The 21,207-nt window shown below is 40.7% G+C and overlaps 4 protein-coding genes across 4 annotated transcripts; 2 read left to right on the forward strand and 2 right to left on the reverse strand.

The window, feature by feature from the left end:
- Window positions 1-5,131: 5,131 nt before the first annotated feature.
- Window positions 5,132-6,332, reverse strand: LOC123743438 (hemoglobin subunit alpha-4). Its single transcript, XM_045720506.1, has 3 exons — window positions 6,113-6,332; window positions 5,435-5,642; window positions 5,132-5,345 (listed from the first exon to the last, which is right to left on the reverse strand). Exons 1-3 carry the CDS (start codon window positions 6,205-6,207, stop codon window positions 5,217-5,219), a joined length of 432 nt encoding a protein of 143 aa, XP_045576462.1. The 5' UTR covers window positions 6,208-6,332; the 3' UTR covers window positions 5,132-5,216.
- Window positions 6,333-7,309: 977 nt separating this feature from the next.
- Window positions 7,310-8,419, forward strand: LOC106600318 (hemoglobin subunit beta-like). Its single transcript, XM_045720507.1, has 3 exons — window positions 7,310-7,588; window positions 7,765-7,987; window positions 8,172-8,419. The coding sequence occupies exons 1-3, from the start codon at window positions 7,497-7,499 to the stop codon at window positions 8,301-8,303; spliced, it is 447 nt and encodes a 148-aa protein (XP_045576463.1). The 5' UTR covers window positions 7,310-7,496; the 3' UTR covers window positions 8,304-8,419.
- A 1,995-nt stretch (window positions 8,420-10,414) lies between these two features.
- Window positions 10,415-11,314, reverse strand: LOC106607383 (hemoglobin subunit alpha-like). Its single transcript, XM_014204300.2, has 3 exons — window positions 11,140-11,314; window positions 10,708-10,915; window positions 10,415-10,598 (listed from the first exon to the last, which is right to left on the reverse strand). The coding sequence occupies exons 1-3, from the start codon at window positions 11,232-11,234 to the stop codon at window positions 10,470-10,472; spliced, it is 432 nt and encodes a 143-aa protein (XP_014059775.1). The 5' UTR covers window positions 11,235-11,314; the 3' UTR covers window positions 10,415-10,469.
- A 1,751-nt stretch (window positions 11,315-13,065) lies between these two features.
- Window positions 13,066-14,121, forward strand: LOC106607380 (hemoglobin subunit beta-1). Its single transcript, XM_014204298.2, has 3 exons — window positions 13,066-13,328; window positions 13,555-13,777; window positions 13,931-14,121. Exons 1-3 carry the CDS (start codon window positions 13,237-13,239, stop codon window positions 14,057-14,059), a joined length of 444 nt encoding a protein of 147 aa, XP_014059773.2. The 5' UTR covers window positions 13,066-13,236; the 3' UTR covers window positions 14,060-14,121.
- The last annotated feature ends 7,086 nt before the right edge of the window (window positions 14,122-21,207 follow it).

Below are 21,207 nucleotides of genomic sequence, written 5' to 3' on the forward strand. Positions count from 1 at the left end.
ATTGTTATGTTTTTTGTGAACGTTTATCGTGAGTAATTTAGTAAATTCACCGGAAGTTTGCTGGTTCTGAATATCACATGCTAATGTAAAAAGCAGTTTTTTGATATAAATATGAACTTGATTGAACAAAACATGCATGTATTGTATATCATAATGTCCTAGGAGTGTCATCTGATGAAGATCATCAAAGGTTAGTGCTGCATTTAGCTGTGGTTTTGGTTTTTGTGACATATATGCTTGCTTTGAAAATGGCTGTGTGATTATTTTTGGCAGGGTACTCTCCTGACATAATCTAATGTTTTGCTTTCGCTGTAAAGCCTTTTTGAAATCGGACAATGTGGTTAGATTAACAAAAGTCTTATCTTTAAAATGGTGTAAAATAGTTGATTGTTTGAGAAAATTGAATTGTGGTATTTTAGTTGGTTTTGTATTTCGCGCCATGCAATGCCATTGGCTGTTGGCTAGGGATTCCGCAGGCGGAACAACAACTACATAATTAAGTATTTATTCCATTTTTGCACCTGGGAGAGTTCAACCAATGATGTCATTGGTTGTTTGAGCCTGCTGTCTGATCTAAAAATGAATGGAGCAATGTTTTGTAGCAATTATTGTGGCCTTTGTATTTAGCCGATTGCAGATCACACAATCACTCTAGTAGATATGGTTGTCCTTGTTCAATAGAGCCTTCGGACTTGTCTCAAAGATGTTCATATGCACAAGTTGCAATCAAGTGAAGGATCAATTCATCACACAAGCTACCGGCAACATGGTTACCTAGACTATTGAACAAAAACCGGCACCTCAACATTTAAAAAAAGGACATGAAAAGTGTTTTGTAAATACAATAAATTAACTAACCTCAAATTATCATATTGAAATCTAAGGGACGTAATTTTCCATTAGGTTGTTATTAGTTATGTGGACTTGGAATGATTAGCTCTAATATTAATCAAAAGTTTGGACACACGTACTCATTCAAGGATTTTTGTTATTTTTACTATTTTCTACATTGTAGGATAATAGTGAAGACATCAAAACTACCAAATAACACATATGGTATCATGTAGTAACCAAAAAAGTGTTAAACAAATCAAAATATATATTCATATTCTTCAAAGTAGCCACCCTTTGCCTTGATGATTGTTTGTTGGTGATGTGGACACCAAGGAACTTGAAGCTCTCAACCTGCTCCCCTACAGGCAATGGGGGCATGCACAGTCCACCTTTTCCTGTAGTCCACAATAATCTCCTTTGTCTTGATCACGTTGAGGGAGAGGTTGTTGTCCTTGCACCACACGGCTAAGTCTCTGATCTCCTCCCTATAGGCTGTCTCGTCGTTGTCGGTGATCAGGCCTACCACTGTTGTGTCATCAGCAAACTTAAGGATGGTGTTGGAGACGTGCCTGGCCGTGCAGTCATTAGTGAACAGGGAGTACAGGAGGGGACTGAGCACGCACCCCTGAGGGGCCCTTGTTTTGAGGATCAGCATGGCGGATGTGTTGTTACCTACCCTTACCACCTGGGGGCGGCCCATCAGGAAGTCCGGGATTCAGTTGCAGAGGGAGGTGTTTAGTCCCAGGGACCTTAGCTTAGTCATGAGCTTTGAGGGCACTATGGTGTTGAAGGCTGAGCTGTAGTCAATGAATAGCATTCTCACATAGGTGTTCCTTTTGTCCAGGTGTGAAAGGGCAGTGTGGAGAGCAATAGAGATTGCATCATCTGTGGATCTGTTGGTGCGGTATGCAAATTGGAGTGGGTCTAGGGTTTCTGGGATAATGGTGTTAATGTGAGCCATGACCAGCTTTTCAAAGCACTTCATGGCTACAGATGTGAGGACTATGGGTCGGTAGTCATTTAGGCAGGTTACCTTAGTGTTCTTGGGCACAGGGACTATGGTGGACTGCTTGAAATATGTTGGTAATACAGACTCAGACATAGAGGTTGAAAATGTCAGTGAAGACAGTTGCTAGTTGGTCAGCGCATGCTCGGAGTACACATCCTAGTAATACGTCTGGCCCTGCGGCCTTGTGAATGTTGTCTTGTTTATAGGTCTTACTCACATCGGCTGCGGAGAGCGTGATCACACAGACACCGGGACAGCTGATGCTCTCATGCATGTTTCAGTGTTACTTGCCTCGAAGCAAGCATAGAAGTTATTTAGCTCTTCTGGTAGGCTCGTGTCACTGGGCAGCTCTTGGCTGTGCTTCCCTTTGTTGTCTGTAATAGTTTGCAAGCCCTGCCACATCTGACGTGCGTCGGAGCCGGTGTATTACGATGTGATCTTAGTCCTGTATTGACTCTTTGCCTGTTTGATGGTTCGTCGCAGGTCAGAGCGGGATTTCTTATAAGCTTCTGGGTTAGAGTCCCGCTCCTTGAAAGCGGCATCTCTACCCTTTAGCTCAATGCGGATGTTGCCTGTAATCCATGACTTCTGGTTGGGGTATGTACGTACAGTCACTGTGGGGATGACATCATCAATACACTTACTGATGAAGCCAGTGACTGATGTGGTGTACTCCTCAATGCCATTGGAGGAATCCCGGAACATATTCCAGTCTGTGCTAGCAAAACAGTCCTGTAGTTTAGCATCTGCTTCATCTGACCACTTTATATTGACCGAGTCACTGGTATTCCTGCTTAATTGTTGCTTGTAAGCAGGAATCAGGAGGATAGAATTATGGTCAGATTTGCCAAATGGAGGGCAAGGGAGAGCTTTGTATGCATCTCTGTGTATGGTTTTGTTTCTATCATAACCTTTTTAGAATATTGACATTTGGAGTGTTGCAGTATTCTAATCGCCTATATATATACTGTCAAACTGGGACACACTATTACTGTAAAACTGGGAACCTCCTCTAGGCCATTTTATGCAGATTTTTTTTCTGGGGATTATGAAATACATAATTTCTTAACAGAAATCATTTTTTTAAAATAGGATCAAATGTACAACATAAATTTCCTCAAATCTGCTATCAGCTAGCTTGCTAGAAAAATATTGCATAGCTGCATTTTACTTAGAAAGATATTACCTCACCAACATAAAAAAATCCTAGCTATATTCGTATCCATAATAAAATATCCCCAAAAATGAATAAATAAATAAATAATCTTTTAATTTGTATGAATAATTGAAGTGTATCATTAAAATATTGAAATTACTCATACTCTTTAATTTATCCTTCTTTACAATAACGAATTAAGTGTCCCACTTTGCCAATCAAGGTGTCCCAATTTGCCAGTATCGACTTAAAAAATCTGGTCCCTTCACTTTTTATGTTGTATAGTGTAGAAGAGTTTGTAAGCTATTTAAAATGGTATCGTGTCAGGGGTTAAGACAATGAGAGGATTCTGTAAGGTGTTCTGCAAAAAACATTTTCAGAAAGTTTCACATTTTACAAATACTCAACCTAATTATATAATTTGGCAAATGTATTCAAATGTCTCTGCATCACTTCCAGTTTCCCTTTCTGTAGCGCTATGTTTTCCTCCATGCGCTGTGCTCTCCCCAAGGCCAAATCAATTCATCAACACTTCTTAATAATTCAATCGATTGTGGTCAGTAACGCCATATGAGGTTATTGTGTAGGTTGGCCTACTGTTACAATAATATTTTAAATAATCTATCAGAAAGTTGCCTCAGTAAATCAATGAAGCCAATAGGGGTTTCAGCTATATTGTTGTTGAAATGATGTAGGCCTTATGACATTTCCAAACAGTAAAAAATACGTCAAATGACTAACCTATGAGAAAAGTGTAAAAATGTGTAATCGCATCAGTAGGCTAAATGACTGAAATGCATCAGAAAGGTATTGAAAAGTTCAGGAAAACATCAGGGAAGCTCATCAGGTAGACTATACAGTAGGCCTAATGTATGTGCGTATAGAAGATCTGCGTTGCTTTCAATTACTAGACTAATGATCATGAGAACTTTTCCCAGACCAATTGTAACCAAATATCCAAACGGAGATCCAGTGAAAACAAAAATCGGACATTGATTGATTTCTTGATTTATCAAGCTGAGTTCCTTCTCTCAAAGCAGCGCAGTGATGCTGTCCAATCAAAACGCTGCTGGAATTATCAGTTGACCACACATACCATCAATGGATAAAATAATTCTAGAATGTATAGGCTACATACAACGCATCATCCAAACTGCATGATTAACTATGCCTACACATACTGTAAGTGGCTAAAGGAAAATGTTCTATTTTTAAAATACTAAAACACCAAATTAGGCCTACCTTATTATAAATTAGGCCATCATCACTGTCAATGATAATGATCATTCTTCACGTTGCACAGGTGAAATGTCCATGCTGCATGCATGCCAACCATTTGATCCAATCAGTATCATGGGAAAGTGCATTTCGATTTTCTTGAATGATGTAAGGGTGGCTAACCGGCCTAACTAATCACATTTTAGGACAGACGGAGTAAATCAACACAGCCACCACATGAGAATTAAAAAACAACAACATTTCAGCACAATCATCCTAAATTATCATAAGAAATGACATGGTGTTTTTGGTATAACAGTAGCCTGACATTATCATGCTATTATTGTCGGTTTGTTATGTAGAATACTAATTAATCATGAAGTGATCTTGCGAGACATATCACCATTTTAAGGAGTGGCAGAGCGTCGCTCCGCTGTACACCCGCAGCACTACACTCCTGATTATAACTGTTGGATGACTTCCAGGGTTTCGAGTAACCACAGCTCCATGAACTAAGTGGCGCATTCTGCTGACTACACTTTTTTTAAACCATTGCAGCAGCGCAAAAGATTCAATGCTGACCCAAATTCATAGCGGGCTAAAGCCCTGAAAGCCAGGTCCTGGTAATGTCCATGATGGACCGTAATGTCTGGCCACCACATATTGGTCTCAGGCACATTCATTTGGGACTTTTTAAGTTCAAGGTGTATGCAAAGGTGGAGTAAGAATATACATGTATTGTGAAGTGCATCATTTTTATGAGATGCCTTTGAAATACTGTGAAATAGGCTATTAACTTTATTTTATACTTGACTTGACAAATACATTCTACAAGATAATCCAAATATAGCCTACAGTATAAATCACAAGACAATGTAAGACAATTAAAATGACAAACAACAAACACCTCGGTATGAGTTTCAGTTAGGTTTATTGTCAGTGTGCCAATATTGGATGGACATTATTCCTCGGATGACAGCATGACAGCTGAACTCCGGTTTAGCGGTACTTCTCCGCCAGGGCCAGAGCCACTTGCTGCAGGAACTTGTCCACGGACAGGTGGATCTCGGGGGTAAATTCCGCAGGGAAGTAGGCGGCAAAGACCACAATCAGGTTGTGAGCCAGGATCTGCAAAGAAAAAGGGAAATAGATTATTTCACATTTACACAGGTAAAAACTCAGATATTTTTAGTGTTATTTTTTTTAAATGATCTTACCTTGAAGTTGTTGGGGTCCACCCTCAGCGTGGTGGCGTGCAGTTCACTGAGCTTGGTCAAGAAACCAAAAAGGTCGTCCAAGTGTCCAACACAGTCATCGATCTGATTCATGATGGTGATGCCGTGCTTCTTCACTGGATCGGAACCGGGGGCCACGGAAGTCCAGTGGGAGAAGTAGGTCTTGGTCTGGGGGTAGACGACAAGCATCCTGTCGTGGACATTAGAAATCGGGTGAGCCAAAATTAATCTTAAATAATCATTCGTTCAGTGCTCCCGCAACTTATTTTCGCCTACATACACTCATAGAAAAAGTGGATCCAAATGGGTTCTTCGGCTGTCCTATTGGATAACCCTTTTTGTTTCCAGTTAGAGCCTTTTTTGTTCCAAGTAGAACCCTTTGTGTTTCAGGTAGAAGCCTCTGGGAAAAGGGTTCCACATGGAACTAAAAGGGGTTCTACCTGGAACCAAAAGGGTTCTCTACTTGGAACCAAGAAGGGTTCTTCAAAGGGTTATCTTATGGAGACAGCTGAACAACCCTTCTAGGTTCCAGATAGCACCTTTTGTTCTAAGAGTGTAGGCTACGCGTTTATAGCTTCCAAATTGACTGAGTAATTTTGCGCTAATAATTTCAACAGCCTACATGTACTTAGTCTAGAATTTACATCGTTATGTAATTACCTGGAAAGAGCCTGTTCTCCAATCTCATCGGTTTTAGGGAGGATCTTGCCCCAGATGGCCTTCACGTTGGCTTTGTCCTTGGCTGAGAGACTCATAGCTGCGTCTTGTCCGTTTATCCACTTAAATGAAGATGCTGAGAAAATAAGCTTGTGAGCGTGGAAAACTCAGAGGCTGTTTTTATTGAGGCACAAGAAAAGGCACACCCCGATCTAATCTTGGCTCCGCCTCTGATTGGGAATTTGTCCAAGACATGATTCATGTTTTTTATACTTTATAATTATGCAACCGAGCCAATTCAGGTAATGTCCAACATATGACCTTAGCACATAATACTTTCGTTTGTAAAAATGTTGCCATAACAATGCATGCATTTATTTCATATAGATTGAATAACAATGGGTTTTTGAAACACTTAATTCCTCAATATTTTCTTTACAATTAAAGTTTAGTCTAATATTAAGGTCTAATATTAAGGTCTATTAAGGTCTAATATTGCAGCACTCATTGGTGAGTGAGTATAGGCTATGTGATTCTGTAACCTACAAAAGGTTCGATGGAAAAATCGATGGAAAGGTTTTGTTCTGGTAGCAAAACGTTGCCGATGCCTATCCAACACAGTCTCACAATCAATTGTAACAATATATAGGCTACATGCATTGTATTTCAGTGGAGTTAAACAAAAAGCTGTAGTTTCATTGAATGAAATAGGCTAATATCCACATTGAATAGTGTCCAGTTAGAACTTATTCCCCTGATGAAGGCCTAGAAAACGACTTGTCACCAACTGACATTTCCATTAATCATTCAAAAAGAAATATGGAACTTTCAAATGGGTGGGGCCGTCTGAATATGAAGATAAAACACATTTTGAGTCATGCTCTTTCTTCAATAGTTTACTCCAAATCTACGCTTTTCCCTAAATAAACACTTACATCATGAATTAGCATTCTATAAAGATAATATTACAATTCAATGTCAATATTACAACGATCAATTAAAAGAGCATTTATGGCTAAAGGAACCAAAATCCTTTAAAGGTCTGTACATTTTACTTTTTGAAATTATGTTCGATTGTATCATTAAGTATGCATATGTTATTGAAGGCTCATCATGACTTGTTTATTTCATCCGTACTAATTAGAATTTGGTAACGCCTAAATGACCAAGCATTATCTTTAAAGGTGGGATGAAGTTGGCGCAATGCCGATATGTGCCACACTCGAGGACCTTGCCCCCTCAAGACATTCATCCAATCATTTTCTGTGTCCTGTTCAGGGCGGAGATACTGAACATCAATAAATTGGACGTCCCGGGAGACAAAAAGCTCAGGGATCCCTTGTAACATTTTGCAAGTACCAACGGAAATCAACAAACAAACGTCAACATGGTCGACTGGACAGATGCTGAGCGCAGTGCCATCTTAGGGCTGTGGGGAAATATCAGCGTGGATGAGATCGGACCCCAGGCCCTGGCCAGGTACATTCTTATAATATTTACGTAGACATCATTAAATAATAACTTGATAATAGGCTACCTAGAATATTTAGCACTAATTGCGTTGTAGGAATTCGCGGTTTTCACCTTTGGTGCGATACAGACCATGTTGATTGTTAAGTATAATTGTAATGGAAGCCTGTTTTATTTCTTTTTAGACTTCTGATCGTGTTTCCATGGACTCAGAGACACTTCAGCACCTTCGGCAACCTGTCCACACCCGCTGCCATCATGGGTAACCCCGCCGTGGCCAAGCACGGAAAGGTCGTGATGCACGGACTGGACAGAGCTGTGCAGAACCTGGATGACATCAAGAACGCCTATTCAGCACTGAGCGTGAAGCACTCCGAGAAACTGCACGTGGATCCCGATAACTTCAGGGTGAGTACTAAACGTTATCAGAAAATACATATAGCCTAATATTATGTTCTTCATACAATTATTATATATATTTTTTAAAGATATGACCAATTAGCCTAGGAGACACATAGTCTTATGCATTAAATAGCGGTGTGAGCCGACGTAAAGTTTATGCCAATATTCTTTTACTGTCCCCTCTCCACAGCTCCTCGCTGAATGCATCACCGTGTGCGTGGCCGCCAAGCTCGGTCCCGCCGTTTTCAGTGCTGATATTCAGGAAGCCTTCCAGAAGTTCCTGGCTGTCGTTGTGTCCGCTCTTGGCAGACAGTACCACTAGAGCATCACTCGACAGCATCAATATGGAAGAGAGACGACACTGCAACTCCAGTCTGTTAGGCTGGAAGCTGTGCCATAGCTACACATATTGAAAATAATAAAATACATGTAAAAGCATTTATCTTTTTGAAGTATTGTTTTTTATGGAAAACGTTCTCCTGCAATTGTACTGATGGCACATGGTTTCTACACTCCAAAATGTGGGGAATGTGAATGAAAAAAACTGTTTTGATGATGGTTTTCATACACGTACTCTGTCCATAATGTAGCGGCCTATGGGATATTCATTGAGGTAAGGAAAGAGGATGGCACAAAATGTAATTGAGTTAATAAAGCCGCATACAAACATGTTTTTTAGCCCTTGGGTTCTGCCATGGAGTTATATTAGAAGTGCCCATCCAAGAAGGCTCAAGGTCATTGGCCACAGATAGAACGTCATCAAATCACGTTATATCTACAATAGCTTTGATTGGACTGATCATCAGTCATCATCAATTGTCATCAAGTTGACAATCTACTGACAAATCCTTTTTAATCCTTGTCATATGAAGATAAATAATGAAGAGAAATTATAGATAAAACGTATCGGTGCTTATCGGCCGTTGGACATAAACATTCCACAACAAGTTGGAAATCGCAAATTCAACAATGAGTCGTTTGGAAGGAATCAGTGGATAACTGCAAGCGTTGCAAAGAAACCACAAACGTTAGCCTGCTATTCAATGGAGTGGCTGTGTTTCCCGAGTTCCCACCATAAATCCAGAAAATGCCAGACTTTGATAACAAAGTTTGATGACAACATCTGCCAACCAAGGACCGCTGCGCCACCTTCACAAGGTGAGTCATAACATGTCTTCTATGCTGCTGCATAAATGATGTAACATGCAAGGGAGAAATGTATACTGTATCTAAGAAAGTAATACTTAGTGTATGCTGTGTAGAAAGCTGTTAGTAGCCCATGTGCCTCACCCTAATAATGTGGTCTATTTTCTCCAGAGCTGGATTGTAAACACATCGTTCGTGACGGGGTGTGTGGTGTTTGGCTACCTTGTTTGAACAGCTTTGACAGTGCTACTGATAGTGGTTGTGGTGCTTGGCTTGCGCGTTCAAATTCAGCACACACAACATTCTATAATATAATTGTGTTATTTGACGTGTCAATTTAAAAGCGTATTTAGTGCTTCAAATAGTGTTATATGACGTATCTTTTTTTGTCAGGTAAAGACCCAAACGGCATTCAATGTGCATCAATTCACGTAGTCCCATCAAACAAAGTTTGCGGTGCAAAACTGTAGATGAATTTAAATACTCATGTGTCATCTTTTTCCCCATATGTTAGGCTATGTCTGCGCCTAACCTGCGGGCAAAACCAAGCCCGCGGGTAAAAACAATCAGGAACAAGGGTGTGCAACAAAAACCCGAGAGATTATACTACTAGTAAGCCTACTAGACTAAATATCAACAAATGTATTAAACAATACACGTTTGTACGAAATAGTAAAACCATTTAACTTACAGACATTTAGGATCAGAGATGCGCAAGGATACTTTATTACAACATTTAAAAAATACTCATGTATCAAAATAAACTACAAAATGCCACGGTGCCGAAAGGTGTTTTGGTTGAAAGAAAGTCGAGGCATGGAACTTCTAGAATGAGTGTTTGTGTTCGTTTTTCAAAGTCGATTTCAGTTCCCCCACCAAATTCTCTGCGTTGAAAATACAAAATAGCCTATTCTAGTAAGTATCTTGCTGCAAATTAAGTATCTTGCTGCAAATTACATGGTCATTTTCCAAAGTTATTAAAATATTTAATTCATATAGGTCTAAAATACATTTGTTTATCTCTGAATAGGTTTTCATTGTGCCTCTACCGTCTTCATACAGTCCATTCAGTTTACCAAGCACTATCTGGAACTACTCCATATTCATCACATATTAAATGAGGTCAGCAAAATTCATGTTACACGTATTAGATAGGCTAACCAAAGTTATGGAGAACATAGAGAGCTAGTGGATGGTGCGCCTAAAGCAATATTTAGTACTATTTAGAAAGGGATCCTTTCTCAATGATGGTGAACTGTGGTGGAATAAGGACACAGAGGACATAACTTCATTCATTGCCTGTTTATTTTGTGATAACAACAGAGCAGGAACCATGATGGTCTTATCTGTATTTGTCAGCCAGGGCAGCGGACAAGGCTGCAAGGAATTTATCCACAGCAATGTGCACTTCGGGAGTGAAATCCGCAGGGAAGTGAATAGCCAGGGTCACAAGGATGTTGTGGGACAGAATCTGAAAAGTATATTTTAAAAGTTAATATTGAAGGATTAAGCGATAGCAACAAACAGAGTTGATGTCGAGAGTGATCAATAAACAGACAATAGGTTATCTGGGGGCAAACCTTGAAGTTTCCAGGGTCAACGCGCAGCTTGAAGGCGTGCAGATCGCTGAGAGCACTCAGTCCACCCACGAGGTTGTCCATCAGTCCGACAGCATTACCAATTGCACCCATGATGACGGCTCCATGCTTCTTGACTGGGGCAGAGCCGGGGCTCAGGTCAGCCCAGTGGGAGAAGTAGGTCTTAGTCTGGGGGTAAGCAGTCAGCATCCTGCAAAGGAAGGTACAGAATAGTTCGTACTATAGGCGTTTGTATTAGATGCTGAACTTATAAGCATTACGCGTATCAGATTTCTCCCATCGTCTGTCTACAATATAATGAAAGTAGTTGACTTATTGTATGTTAAAAGGCTTATTTGGGGTCGGCACATAGGCCGCTGTCAGTAGGTTAAACACAACCATTCTCATCAGTCTTTCATTAATAAGAAGACTTACCTTCCCAAAGCCTCAGCGCCGACGACATCTGCCTTTCCTTTAATCTTGCCCCAGAAGGCATTGACCACAGATTTGTCCCTTGCTGTCAGACTCATTTTGCTCCTTTGATTGACCTGTATTAAATCTACGAGAAATGAACTGAAGAAGATGACTGCCTATATATACAACTAGGACCCTTTATATTACAGTAGAGCGGCAGACACGCCCAGCTACTAGGGTACACCCCCCTTACACTGCAACCATCTTGGTCAAAATCCAATAGTAAGATCTGTTTTTTTAATCAAATATTCATATTTGATAAAAAAACCCCAAAAAGCTTAAGTTAGCGTTTTTATATTAAACTTCAATAACATGTCAGTGGTCAGTTTCTAATATCCATCATTCATTTTGTTATTTTGCGCAATGTAAATACATGAATTGTAGGCCTACCAGATGCAACAAATGTACAGTTTGATTGATAAAGATTATTTTGTTGCATAAAACGAATTATTTCAGTGTGATCAAGCATATTTCCAATAGGTTCATTCTAAAGTTGCAGCTGCTTTTGCCAAAATAGCCAAATATTTCATTTATAGTTATTTAGGATATAAAATGAAATTTAGCCAATTAACGTTAAATAATGAAAGAGTAAGAACCGTTATTTTGGCTTTTATGAAATATTAAGTTTGAATTTCCATATTAAACCCTTCAATAAGATGTCATATGGCTATGTTAATAATAATAATATCCATCATTAGGCCTAATTAACTTTGTTTCTTTTTGTAGTCTACAATTTAATGACTGTACTGTAACACAAAGCATTTAAATCAATTGCACCAGATGAAACAGATGTCAACAATTTTACAAATGTTTTTGATAAAGATAATTATTACCATTATTTTATTTTTTCGTTGCATAAAACGAAGTCTTTCAGAGTAGCCTAACCGAGCATATATTTCCAATAAGTTAATTCAAAAGATAAAGCTTCTTTTGCCAAAATAGACAAATATTTCATTAATAGTTCATTGGCTATTTGAAATTGTATAGGCCTAGATTATGACGCAAATGTCGTTCTATCCTACATAATGTTAAATAATTAAAGGTGGACTATATATATTTCATTGTAGAGTTCTATAATAGATCTTACATTGGTAAATGAAATTGCAAAATTCAAATCCACCTTCAAAGACCTGCATTCAATTGGAAAAATTGTATTCAAAGTGACGTGTTTCACATTTATTTCTTCTTTAACCTTTATTTAACTAGGCAAGTCAGTTAAGAACAAATTGTTATTTACAATGACGGCCTGTATGTATCTGTGATATGCCTACTCTGGGGTTGGAAGTTGGATATGATCCCCAATTATAAGGTTGATTGGACTTCGAATGATGATCGGAAGAAGAAAATGTCAGAGACAGACAGGTCAGGCGAGGACATGGGTACCCACCTATCTGCAAATAATACAGGACATTCCTGCGTATCATTTTTAATGTCTTGAAATTAATCACTTAAAATGGGCGGAACGGTCTGAATACCCCGATAAAAAAGGAAGCCATCATTTTGTCGTAGATAAGAAACTGTGCCAAATTGTAGGCCGGAATTGGCTGAAATTATCACATTTTCCAAATTCATACAAATGTTTAGTGATTGCATCACTTTCTATTTTTTCATTTGTGTAGCCTTATACACTGCAATGAAGGAAATGTAATCTACGGAAGATTTTTGCCATAACCTTGCTTTTAGTCTTGCATCAGTTGGATAAATTAAAACTGTTTTAGATAATGATCATGCGAATTTTGAAACGTTGGTAACCGAGATAAAACTATATAGGCCTATTTACATATGCTTCCAGGTTTTAGGATCTAACCTACAGACTTGATTCTGTAACAACTAATAAATTAACATTTACTGTTTAACAGATAAATGATTATAATTTGTCAAGTTCGAGAGCTGTAGCGCTCACTTGGCCAATACTAATCTTTACCAGAGCCAATCATATGCGCCGCCTGCAGTGGGCGGAGTGCACTCATAAATATAAGTTGCAGACAAAGTGTCTCCCTACACAATACATTGATTTGTTTTATCTTGTTGCAAAACCGGAGATCAAACACTGACAACATGGTTGACTGGACAGACGCTGAGAAGAGCACCATCAGTGCTGTCTGGGGCAAAGTAGATATCAATGAGGTCGGACCACTGGCTCTGGCAAGGTAGGTCATGGCTTCAGCCTCATTCAAATATATTATCTAAAATAGTTTATAGTGGAGATGTTCATGAGTAATTATAACACTATTATACTTGTCCTGTTATCTTATTACTATTAATATTGAGTTGATATTGTTAAGTTTGAATGGAGCATGTTAGAGTATTAACTAGGCATATCATTGAAATACATTTGAAAATAATCCACATATTTCGGTGTTCTTGCAATAACAGAGTCCTGATCGTCTACCCCTGGACTCAGCGTTATTTCGGCTCTTTCGGAGATGTGTCCACTCCCGCAGCAATCATGGGCAACCCCAAAGTTGCTGCTCACGGCAAGGTCGTGTGTGGAGCTCTGGACAAAGCTGTGAAGAACATGGGCAACATCTTGGCCACATACAAGTCACTGAGCGAGACGCACGCCAACAAACTCTTCGTCGACCCTGACAATTTCAGGGTATGCCTTCTGTCTTGAGAAATAGGCTTATATTTTAGGCTTTCCTGATGTAAGCCTACACATATAACAATCAGAGCAACACGTCTAATTACAAAGGTAAAACAAAAACGGCAGTCTTACTTAACATCGTCCTTCTTTGTCTTTTGTCCACAGGTGTTGGCTGACGTCCTCACAATTGTCATTGCCGCCAAGTTCGGAGCCTCTTTCACTCCTGAAATCCAAGCAACCTGGCAGAAGTTCATGAAAGTGGTTGTCGCAGCTATGGGCAGTCGGTACTTCTAAATGCCCTCCAGACAAGTGATTATGTTCTGACATCCCTGCCTGAGTGAAAATAAAGACATCGACACAAACCATTGTATTTGTATTTATACAAATTGTTTTTTTTTAAATAGATACTGTCCCTGGACAGTTCCACCACAAAATTGTTAACATCAATATTTTAGGCTATACCCTATTTGGAAGTGGAGTTTCCCAGAGTCTTCGTAGCCTTAAGATCATTACTAGAATCTACTTGTCTTTAGTAGCCGAGTCGTTTCCCAGAGGCCTCATTGGTAACGTGGCTCTTAAAAACGCTCTTAAAAACCTTTGCACATCTACGAGTGATCCAGACCCCTAATAGAGCAGCCAAGGTGCATGGTTAGATGCTTTTTTTGCCCATCCGCGTCCTTTCATTTACAGAAGATCTCTGCTAAACCTAGAATCAAGATGTTAAGTCTGTCTGTGACTGCAGATAACATCAGCACGAAGCCGACAACAAAAACAAAGTTGCCGAAGTATCTGCAATTGTTATAAACATGTGAAGGATAAAATTATTCTTCAAATGAAAACCGAGATGACTGTATTAAAACAGGCTTTATATGCCCATGTATGTAGGCTATTTCAATCATATTGAACTCAATTTAATGTTCAATCAATTGAGTTATATTTTGCCACTAGTACTTTTTGCCTCAATGTTTTCATGATGTGTGACATGTGCGCAATGATGTGCTCAATTTGTGATTTAGTCCATTATTATTGCCTAAAGCATAATAAGTCGCCTCAATAGGCTATTTGCAGACATAGTCAAAGTTATTGCCTACACAACCTAGGTTTACCTGTAGTCAAGTCTGACTTGGTCAAATAAGCAGTCAAATTGTATTCATTGAAAATCATGAACGAGCTCTTGATCATTGTCGATTGATAATTAATAAACCAGATGTTTGCTAAAGCAACAATGGTAATAACATCGTTGTTGGTTTTATAGGCCTATTGGAATACCAACAAGCTCCTGAGATCTGCATAGCAAACGTAGCCTTCTCTCACTGATAATGAATTTATTCAAATCTGAAATGTAAAATGTTACATTGTGTTGTTATCTTACATCTTGAAGACATCTTACATCCTATTCTCATGTTAAACATGGTTGTTTGAGTCCTGATTCTTTCAAATATTTAATACAATTATACGAAGATATGTGTGCAAACTATAGGCTATGATCTGAGTCTATCCCAAGATAGCAAATAAGGTTGGTATGCTGCAGTCAACTGGGGGGAAAGTTCCCAAGATGGCCCCATTTCACAATAGTTCCATAAATGGCCTTGTGTGGTTATCTGGCCAGTTACAGCAGGGACATCAATCACGTGATCCTGCGTGTAGGCCATATGACAATACAGAGTCATGTCTCCCCACAGCATACAATTCATTCGGAAAGTATTCAGACCCCTTGACTTTTTCCACATTGTGACATTAGAATTATTCTATTCTAAAATTGATTAAATTGTTTTTCCTCCAATCTACACACATTACCCCATAATGACAAAGTGAAAACGTTTTTTGGAAATGTTTGCAAATGTATAAAAACTAAAAACTGAAATACCTTATTTACATAAGAATTCAGACCCTTTGCTATGATACTCGAAATTGAGCTCAGGTGCGTCCTGTTTCCATTGATCATCCATTACCTGTGGTACATTCAATTGATAGGACATGATTTATGATCTATATAAGGTCCCACAGTTGACAGTGCATGTCAGAGCAAAAACCAAGCCACAAGGTCGAATTGTCCGTCGAGCTTCGAGACAGGATTGTGTCGAGGCACAGATCTTGGGAAGGTTACCAAAACATTTCTGCAGCATTGAAGGTCCCCAAGAACAAAGCGGCCTCCATCATTCTTAAATGGAAGAAGTTTGGAACCACCAAGACTCTTCCTAGAGCTGGCCACCCGGCCAAACTGAGCAATCGGGGGAGAAGGGCCTTGGTCGGAGAGTTGACCAAGAACCCGATGGTCACTTTGACAGAGCTCCAGAGTTCCTCTGGGGAGATGGGAGAACCTTCCAGAAGGACAACCACCTCTGCAGCACTCCACCAATCAGGCCTTTATGGTAGAGTGGCCAGACGAAAGCCACTCCTCAGTAAAAGGAACATTACAGCCCACTTGGAGTTGCAAAAGTCACCTAAAGGACTCTCAGACCATGAGAAACAATATTATGTGATCTGATGAAACCAAGATTGAATTCTTTGGCCTGAATGCCAAGCGTCACGTCGGAAGGAAACCTGGCACCATCCCTATGGTGAAGCATGGTGGTGGCAGCATCATGCTGTGGGGATGTTTTTCAGCAGCCGGATCTGGGAGACTAGTCAGGATTGAGGGAAAGATGAAAGGAGCAAAGTACAGAGAGATTATTGATGAAAACCTGCTCCAGAGAGCTCAGGACCTCAGACTGGGGCTAAGGTTCACCTTCCAACAGGAAAACGACCCTAAGCACACAGCCAAGACACAGCCAAAGTGGCGCAGCGGTCTTCAAGAGGCGTCACTACAGACACCCTTGTTCGAATCCAGGCTGTATCACAACCGGCCGTGATTGGGAGTCCCATAGGCCGGCACACAATTGGCCCAGCGTCGTCCGGGTTTGGCCGGTGTAAGCCGTCATTGTAAATAAGAATTTGTTCTTAACTGACTTGCATAGTTAAACAAAGGTTAAATAAAAATAATAAAAATGCAGGAGTGGCTTCGGGACAAGTCTCTGAATGTCCTTGAGCGGCCCAGACAGAGCCCGGACTTGAACCCGGTCGAACATCTCTGGAGAGACCTGAAAATAGCTGTGCAGCAATGCTCCCCATCGAACCTGAAAAGAGCTTGAGAGGATCTGCAGAGAAGAATTGGAGAAACTCCCCAAATACAGGTGTGCCAAGCTTGTAGCGACATTCCCAAGATGACTCAAGGCTGTAATCGCTGCCAAAGGTGCTTCAACAAAGTACTGAGTAAAGGGTCTGAACACTTATGTAAATGTGATATTTCCGGGGGGGGTTGTTGTTCTGTTTTCATTAAAGTTGTATTTATTGTTTCCTTTTTTCCACAAATAAACAAATAAAACAAAAATAAAACATTGTACAGCATAAAAACATTGAGCTTGACATCATAACATATCTTCCAATATAGCACATATACACAGTCAAATAGTATTTCACAGGTTACAATATAGAACTAAATGGGTTCACAAGCACAAGTAATCACCTCCCAGTCTTAGAAACATGACAAAAAAAACACGTCCAGGTTCTAGAATTTTCGTTTCTACCAGTGATCCTAGCAAGCATTTGTTCATAAGATGCTACCTCCAACATTGATTCTATCCACTGTTTTATAGTAGAAGTCAGCTGTTCTTTCGCCCAAGAGACATTATCTAAAATGGCACCGGAAGAAATGGCAGCACTTTTACGGGCACCTAACCAATTGTGCTATTACGTGTTTTTTATCACGTTATTTGTAACTTATTTTGTACATAATGTTTCTGCCACCGTATCTTACGGCAAAAAAGAGCTTCTGGATATCAGGACAGCGATCACTCACCTCGGATTAGACAAAGATTTTTTCTTCAACAAGCAGGACTCACAGGATGTACTTCAGACACCCAACAAGGCCACAATCCTCATCATTGGCAAGAGAAAGAGACACAGGTACAAAGGACAAAGAGCGGGGTGCCTTGTAAGGATCTGCCGACGGTCGAGTGGAAAACCTGCCTTTACCGTCCGTAGTACTTGCCAACGTACAATCATTGGACAATAAATTAGATGAGGTACGATCACGAATATCTTACCAACGGGACATCAAAAACTGTAACATCTTATGTTTCACTGAATCATGGCTGAATGACAACATGGATATTCAGCTTGCGGGATATACGCTGCACCGGCAAGATAGAACAGCACAAGGGGGGGGGGGGGGGGGGTCTGTGCATATTTGTAAACAACAGCTGGTGCACGAAATCTATGGAAGTGTCTAGGTTTTGCCCGCATGAAGTAGAGTATATCATGTATCTACGGCGGAGATACAATCTTCGGCAAAATCATTCGCAAGGAGATTCCTGCAAAAATATTATTTGAAGATGATCAAAAGAAGGATTACTTTATCCTATCCTAGGTATTCCTTAAAGAGGATATATATAATATATATATACACACATACGCAACCAGCAACCTTTCACTTAACCGCTAGGCTACCTGCCGCCTAGTAGTACTGTCATTTGTAATCACCTAGCCTGCCATTTTTAAGGAAAATCTAGACCCATGTCTAACACTGTATTTTTTTTTATTTGTTTGAGACGCTGGAATCATAGTTATCATTTCCATCTGAGATATATGATCGACAGTCTAGACTAAAAAGTAACAACGCGGTTCTCTTCGTAGAGCTTGAACGTCGTCAGCGACACTAGCTAGTAGCGTATTAATAACTTTATTTGCCAAGAGAGTTTTCATCAATACTTTTTTGTGGCTGTTTATTTACCACCACAGACAAATGCTGGCACTAAGACCGCACTCAGTCAGCTGTATAAGGAAATAAGCAAACAGGAAACTGCACACCCAGAGACGGCGCTCCTAGCGGCCGGGGACTTTATTGCAGGGAAACTTAAATCAGTTTTACCTAATTTCTATCAGTATGTTAAATGCGCAACCAGAGGGAAAATAAATTCTAGATCACCTGTACTCCACACACAGAGATGCATACAAAGCTCTCCCTCACCCTCCATTCGGCAAATCTGACCACAATTCTATCCTCCTGATTCCTGCTTACAAGCAAAAATTAAAGCCGGAAGCACCAGTGACTCGGTCTATAAAAAAGTGGTCAGATGAAGCAGATGCTAAACTACAGGACTGTTTTGCTAGCACAGACTGGAAAATGTTCCGGGATTCTTCCGATGGCATTGAGGAGTACACCACATCAGTCACTGGCTTCATCAATAAGTGTATCGATGACGTTGTCCCCACAGTGACTGTACCTACATACCCCAAACATAAGCCATGGATTACAGGCAACACTTGCACTGAGCTAAAGGGTCGAGCCGCCACTTTCAAGGTGCGGGACTCTAACCCAGAAGCTTATAAGAAATCCTGCTATGCCCTATGACGAACCATCAAACATGCAAAGCGTCAATACAGGACTAAGGCTGAATCGGACAACACCGGCTCCGACGCTCGTCTTATGTGGCAGGGCCTGCAAACTATTACAGATTACAAAGGGAAGCACAGCCGCGAGCTGCCCAGTGACACAAGCCTACCAGACGGGCTAAATCACTTTTTTGATTGCTTCGAGGCCAGCAACACTGAGACATGCATGAGAGCATCAGCTGTTCTGGACGACTGTAGCCTACTTGAGTAAGACCTTTAAACAGGTCAACATTCACAAGGCCGTGGGGCCAGACGGATTACCAGGATGTGTACTCCGAGCATGTGCTGACCAACTGGCAGGTGTCTTCACCAAGTCCCTGATTGAGTTTAAAATCCCAACATGTTAAAGCAGACCACCATAGTCCCTGTGCCCAAGAACACTAAAATAATCTGCCTAAATGACTACAGACCCGTAGCACTCACGTCCGTAGCCATGAAGTGCTTTGAAAGGCTGGTAACGGCTCACATTAATTTGCATACCGCCCAAACAGATCCACAGATGATGCAATCTCTATTGCACTCCACACTACCCTTTCCCACCTGGACGAAAGGAAAACCTACGTGAGAATGCTATTAATTGACTACAGCTCGGTGTTCAACACCATAGTGCCCTCAAAGCTCATCAATAAGCTAAGGATCCTGGGACTAAACACCTCCCTTTGCAACTGGATCCTGGACTTCCTGATGGGCCGCCCCCAGGTGGTGAGGGTAGGTAGGAACACATCCGCCACTCTGATCCTCAACACTGTAGCCCCACAGCGGTGCGTGGTCAGTCCCCTCCTGTACTCCCTGTTCACCCAAAACTGCGTGGCCAGGAACAACTCCAACACCATCATTAAGTTTGCCGATGACACAACAGTGGTAGGCCTGATCACTAACAAGACAGCCTATAAGGAGGAGGTCAGAGACCTGGCCGGGTGGTGCCAGAATAACAAACTATCCCTCAATATAAACATGACAAGGAAATGATAGTGGACTACAGGAAAAGGAGGACTGAGCACGGCCCCATTCTCATTGATGGGGCTGTAGTGGAGCAGGTTGAGAGCTTCAAGTTCCTTGGTGTCCACATCACCAACAAACTAGAATGGTCAAAACACACCACGACAGTCGTGAAGAGGGCATGACAAAGCCTATTCCCCCTCAGGAAACTAAACATATTTGCCATGGGTCCTCAGATCCTCAAAAGGTTCTACAACTGCAACATCAAGAGCATCCTGACTGGTTGCATCGCTGCCTGGTATGGCAACTGCTCGGCCTCCGAACGCAAGGCACTACAAAGGGTAGTGCGTACGGCCCAGTACATCACTGGGGCTAAGCTGCCTGCCATCCAGGACCTCTACACCAGGCGGTGTCAGAGGAAGGCCCTACAAATTGTCATAGACCCCAGCCACTCCAGTCATAGACTGTTCTCTACTACCGCATGGCATGGCAAGCGGTACTGGAGCGCCAAGTCTAAGACCAAAAGGCTTATCAACAGCTTTAACCCCCAAGCCATAAGACTCCTGAACAGGTAATCAAATGGCTACCCAGACTATTTCCATTGTGTGCCCCCCCCCCCTCCTCCCCGCTGCTACACTCTGTTTATTATCTATGCATAGTAACTTTAACTATACATTCATGTACAAAATTTCTCAAAAAGCCTGACTAACCAGGGCCCTCGTACTATCTGGATTGTGTCCCGCCACGCCCCACCCGCCAACCCCTCTTTTACGCTGCTGCTACTCTCTGTTTATCATACAGTTGTAGTCGGAACTTTACATACACTTAGGTTGGAGTCATTAAAACTCGTTTTTCAACCACTCCACAAATTTCTTGTTAACAAACTATAGTTTTGGAAAGTCGGTTAGGACATCTACTTTGTGCATGACACAAGTAATGTTTTCAACAATTGTTTACAGACAGATTATTTCACTTGTATCACAATTCCAGTGGGTCAGAAGTTTACATACACTAAGTTGACTGTGCCTTTAAACAACTTGGAAAATTCCAGAATTCCAGTACAAATCAAT

Source organism: Salmo salar, chromosome ssa06 (assembly GCF_905237065.1).
Source record: "Salmo salar chromosome ssa06, Ssal_v3.1, whole genome shotgun sequence".
NCBI classification, from domain to species: Eukaryota; Metazoa; Chordata; class Actinopteri; order Salmoniformes; family Salmonidae; genus Salmo; species Salmo salar.